The sequence below is a fragment of the Akebia trifoliata genome, chromosome 4 (assembly GCF_017979445.1).
Source record: "Akebia trifoliata isolate Shusen 1 chromosome 4, ASM1797944v1, whole genome shotgun sequence".
Lineage (NCBI taxonomy): Eukaryota > Viridiplantae > Streptophyta > Magnoliopsida > Ranunculales > Lardizabalaceae > Akebia > Akebia trifoliata.
In genome coordinates, this window is record NC_141378.1 from 29141777 (window position 1) to 29145826 (window position 4050).

The following is a 4050-nucleotide window of genomic DNA, read 5'->3' on the forward strand; positions in this document are numbered from 1 at the left end:
AGATGTATCAACCCTTGGGTATCATGTAATCTTCTTTTTATTTTTTTTAGCCCTTGAAGGCAAAGTTGTATAGATTTTAGGCTTTTATTTTTTATTTTTTTTTCTCCTTTGTTTCCTTACATGTCACCCTAGGTAAAGGGGGAAATCTATATTTTTTTATGCTTTGCATCATAAAATAAAAAATAAAATAAAAAAAATTTACCCCAAGCCAAAAAACAGAGGCTATGTGCCTCAAAATCTGAAAAAAAAACAAAAACAAAAGCAAAAAAAAAAAATGTTTTTTTTTTTGTGAAAATTAAGGTTTTGGTCCATTTTTAAAGAGTAGACCAGTACAAAAGCTCTTCGGTCCGTTCATTAAAAACGGATCCTAAAAAAAAAAAAAAAAAAAAAAAATTTTTTTTTGCTCATTTCATCCCTTACATCAATCCTAACAACTTTTCTCTTGGACTCTATTTTTCTTTTGAGTTTTAAGGCTTGAAAATGATTAAATACATCATTTCTATCGTCAAACTTAGGGCCTACCACTCGCTACTTTGTGTTTGATCCAAACGGAGGTCGCCTACACTCTACTTATCGAAATTGATCTCGACCCAATGTGGCGTATTATCAACCTTACCATCATCTATCATTGAGGATTAACCTCAATCGGGTCCACAACCCATAACCACTCCGAATCGGGTCCGTTACCCGTATCCACACCAAAATGGGTCCATGACCCATACTCACTTCAAAATGGGTCCACGACCAATATCCACTTTCAAATGGGTCCACGACCGATACCTACTTCCAAATGGGTCCACGGCCCATATCCATTTCAAAATGAGTCCACGACCCATATCCAGTTCAAAATAGATCTACGACCCATATCCATTTCAAAATGAGCCTACGACTCATATCCGCTTCAAATGGGTCCACGACCCATATCCACTTCCAGATAGGTCCACAACCCATATCCGCTTCAAATGGGTCCACGACCCATACCCACTTCCAAATGGGTCCACGACCTATATCCATTTCAAAATGGGTCTGCGACCCATATCCACTTCCAAATGGGTCCACAACTCATATCCGCTTCAAATGGGTTCACGACCCATATCCATTTCCAAGTGAGTCCACGACCCATACCCACTTCCAAATGGGTCCACGAACCATATCCGTTTCAAATGGGTTTACGACCCATATCCACTTCCAAATGGGTCTACGACCCATACCCATTTCAAACTGGGTCTACAACCCATTTCCATTTCCAAATGGGTCAATGACCCATACCTACTTCCAAATGGATCCACGACCCATACCCACTTTTGAATGGGTCTACGACCATATCCACTTCAAATGGGTCCACGACCCATAATGGATCTTCGACCCATATTCACTTCCAAAATGAGTTCATGACCCATATCCATTTCGAGTCGGATCCACAACCCGTACCCAACTCGAACAATATCTATCCTTTAATCTCAACCATGTCCATAATCTATGTGTGAACCATCAAGATCAACAATTGGTCGATCAATTCAAATAAATCCAATCATTTTCGAACAAACTAGATTTGAAAAAAAAAATAATAATAATAAACACATTTTAAAGTACCAATTGCAATTCTTGATCAAAGTCGGTGCTTAAGAACGATTTTACCCTGTTGATACGAGGGGGATAGACTACATCTATTTAAGGAAATAAGGTGATTTAAGAGTGTCATTGTGCGCCACCTTTCCCTTAGGGATTTGACTGGTCGATCTTGATTTCAGAGAATTAAATTGAGAGACTAACAAAATGGTTTTTCGACTCAATCTTTTTACAATAATCTTTCTTTACAAAATGTTTTTTCTAACTGATAAACCTCTAACTCCGTGCTTACAAACCTCCAGCTCAGTGCTGATGAACCTTCGTCTCCGTACTCATAAATCTTTGACTTCGTGCTGATGAACCTAAGGCTCCGTGCTGATAAACCTCCAGCTCCGTACTGACAAACCTCCGGCTCCGTGCTGATGAACCTTCGGTCCGTGCCGATAAATCTCCGGCTCCGTGCTGATGAACCTTCGGTCCGTGCCGATAAATCTCCGGCTCCGTGCTGATGAACCTTCGGCTCCGTGCCGATAAACCTCCGGCTCCGTGCTAACAAACCTCCGGCTCCGTGCTGATGAACCTTCGACTCTGTGCCGTTAAACCTCTAGCTCCATGCTGAAAAACCTCCAACTCCGTGCTGATGAACCTTCGGCTCCGTGCTGATAAACCTCCGGCTCCGTGTTGACAAATCTCTGGCTCCGCGCCGACGAACCTCCAGCTCCGTGTTGACAAACCTTTGGCTCCGTGCCGATAACCTTCCGGCTCCGCGCCAATAAACCTTCAGCTCCGTGCTGACAAACCTCAGTTCTGTGCTAATCAATATCTGGCTCCTTGCCGACGAACCCCAGCTCCGTGCTAACAAAAATTCCAACCTCAACGAAATTCAGGATTTTCTTAATACAACTTTACCAATTAATCCAATCTGACCTAATAAATCATCATGCATCTTCATTATGTAAATGATATATTAACGCCTAACCTCTTATTCACAGGTGGCCAAACGACCCAGAAAGAAGTACTTACCACCCGACAATCCTCCGTATTTTTTACGCTCACAACTAACCATGAGCACTTCAGAGCAACCTCAGCAGACAACGACAGAAGTAGTAACGGATCTCGCCTCAAAGCTTGAGTTGGTAGTGAAGGCACTAGAAAAACACGATAAGATTCTTGATCTGTTGATGGCCAACCCAAGTATCATCCAGGCTGTCCAACATCAAGTTTCTGGCTCAAATTAGGCCATGCCAGAGTAACCACAACAACAACCTCCGCAAGCACAGAATACCTCACCACCCACCGCTCCTGCCAATCAAGGACCTCCAATTCACATTCACTGCAATCCACCACGACATGCGGTCGTTCAAGAGGAAGAATGTCAATTCAGGGTAGCTGAGGTAAGGAGTACCACAGAGGAGAGACTTACAAGTAAGCTCGAGGCAGTCGAGGAAGAGATCAGAAAGATGAAAGGCAAAGACTCCACAAATGGAATGAGGTTCAGAGATCTGTGCCTGTACCCTAATGCATCATTGCAGCCAAAGTTCAAGTGTCCCGACTTCAAAAAATACAATGGCATTGGGTGTCCTCTGTCCCACTTGAAGCTCTATTGTGGGTCTATGTGCCAGTTTGGTGACGATGACATGTTGTTGGTTCAGCTCTTCCAAAGGAGTCTAACAGGGGCGGCTCTCTCATGGTTCTCTCAATTAGATCATTCTCGGATTAAAAGCTGGCAGGATCTGACCACAATTTTCTTGGAGGAATACAGGTTCAACACAGACATGGGATTGGACAGAAATGAAATAGCCAAGATGACTCGGAAGGTAAAGAAAAGTGTGAAAGAATATGCCCAAAGGTGGCGAGAATCGGCTTCTAAGGTTAAGCCACCAATGACTGAACAAGAAATGAACACCATATTCATCTCAACTCTGGACCACTCATTCTACACGCATTTAGTGGGTCATACAACTGCAAGCTTCTCGTCATTGGTCCAAGTGGCAGATCGAGTTGAAGACGATATTCGATCAAGACTGATCTACGACTTGTCTAATCTAGGGGCACCAACAGGGGGTCTACTCAACGGAAATCGGTAGTCTTGAATAAGAAGAAGGATGAAGCCCAAGTGAATAATGTACAACCCGTTCGTCCTTTCTTCATCTCAGCACCAAACCAGAGGTCGTAGACACCCCTGTTTAAAGTGCCTCAAGCAGCACCTATTCCGCAAGCCTTTCAATTTGGTCAAAATCCTATATTTGGTCAGAACCCACAATTTACCCAGAATCATCAAACCGAGCAGCGTAGACCCAACAGAATCCCACGAGTCTTCACTCGTCTGCCTATGACTCTATCCGAATTACTCCCAGTACTACTCAGGGGAGAATATCTCACTAAAATGCCGCCAAACCTAGAGACGATAAAGGGACTAGGGTACAATCCCAATCAATTCTGTGAATTTCATATAGGTGCACCGGGGCATGCCACCGATCA

At 43.2% G+C, this 4050-nt stretch overlaps 1 protein-coding gene across 1 annotated transcript; it reads left to right on the forward strand.

Annotated features, from left to right (window-relative positions):
- Positions 1-2633: 2633 nt before the first annotated feature.
- LOC147404681 (uncharacterized) lies at positions 2634-3656 on the forward strand. The gene is made up of 2 exons (XM_086437879.1): positions 2634-2789; positions 2850-3656. Exons 1-2 carry the CDS (start codon positions 2634-2636, stop codon positions 3654-3656), a joined length of 963 nt encoding a protein of 320 aa, XP_086294005.1.
- Positions 3657-4050: the final 394 nt, after the last annotated feature.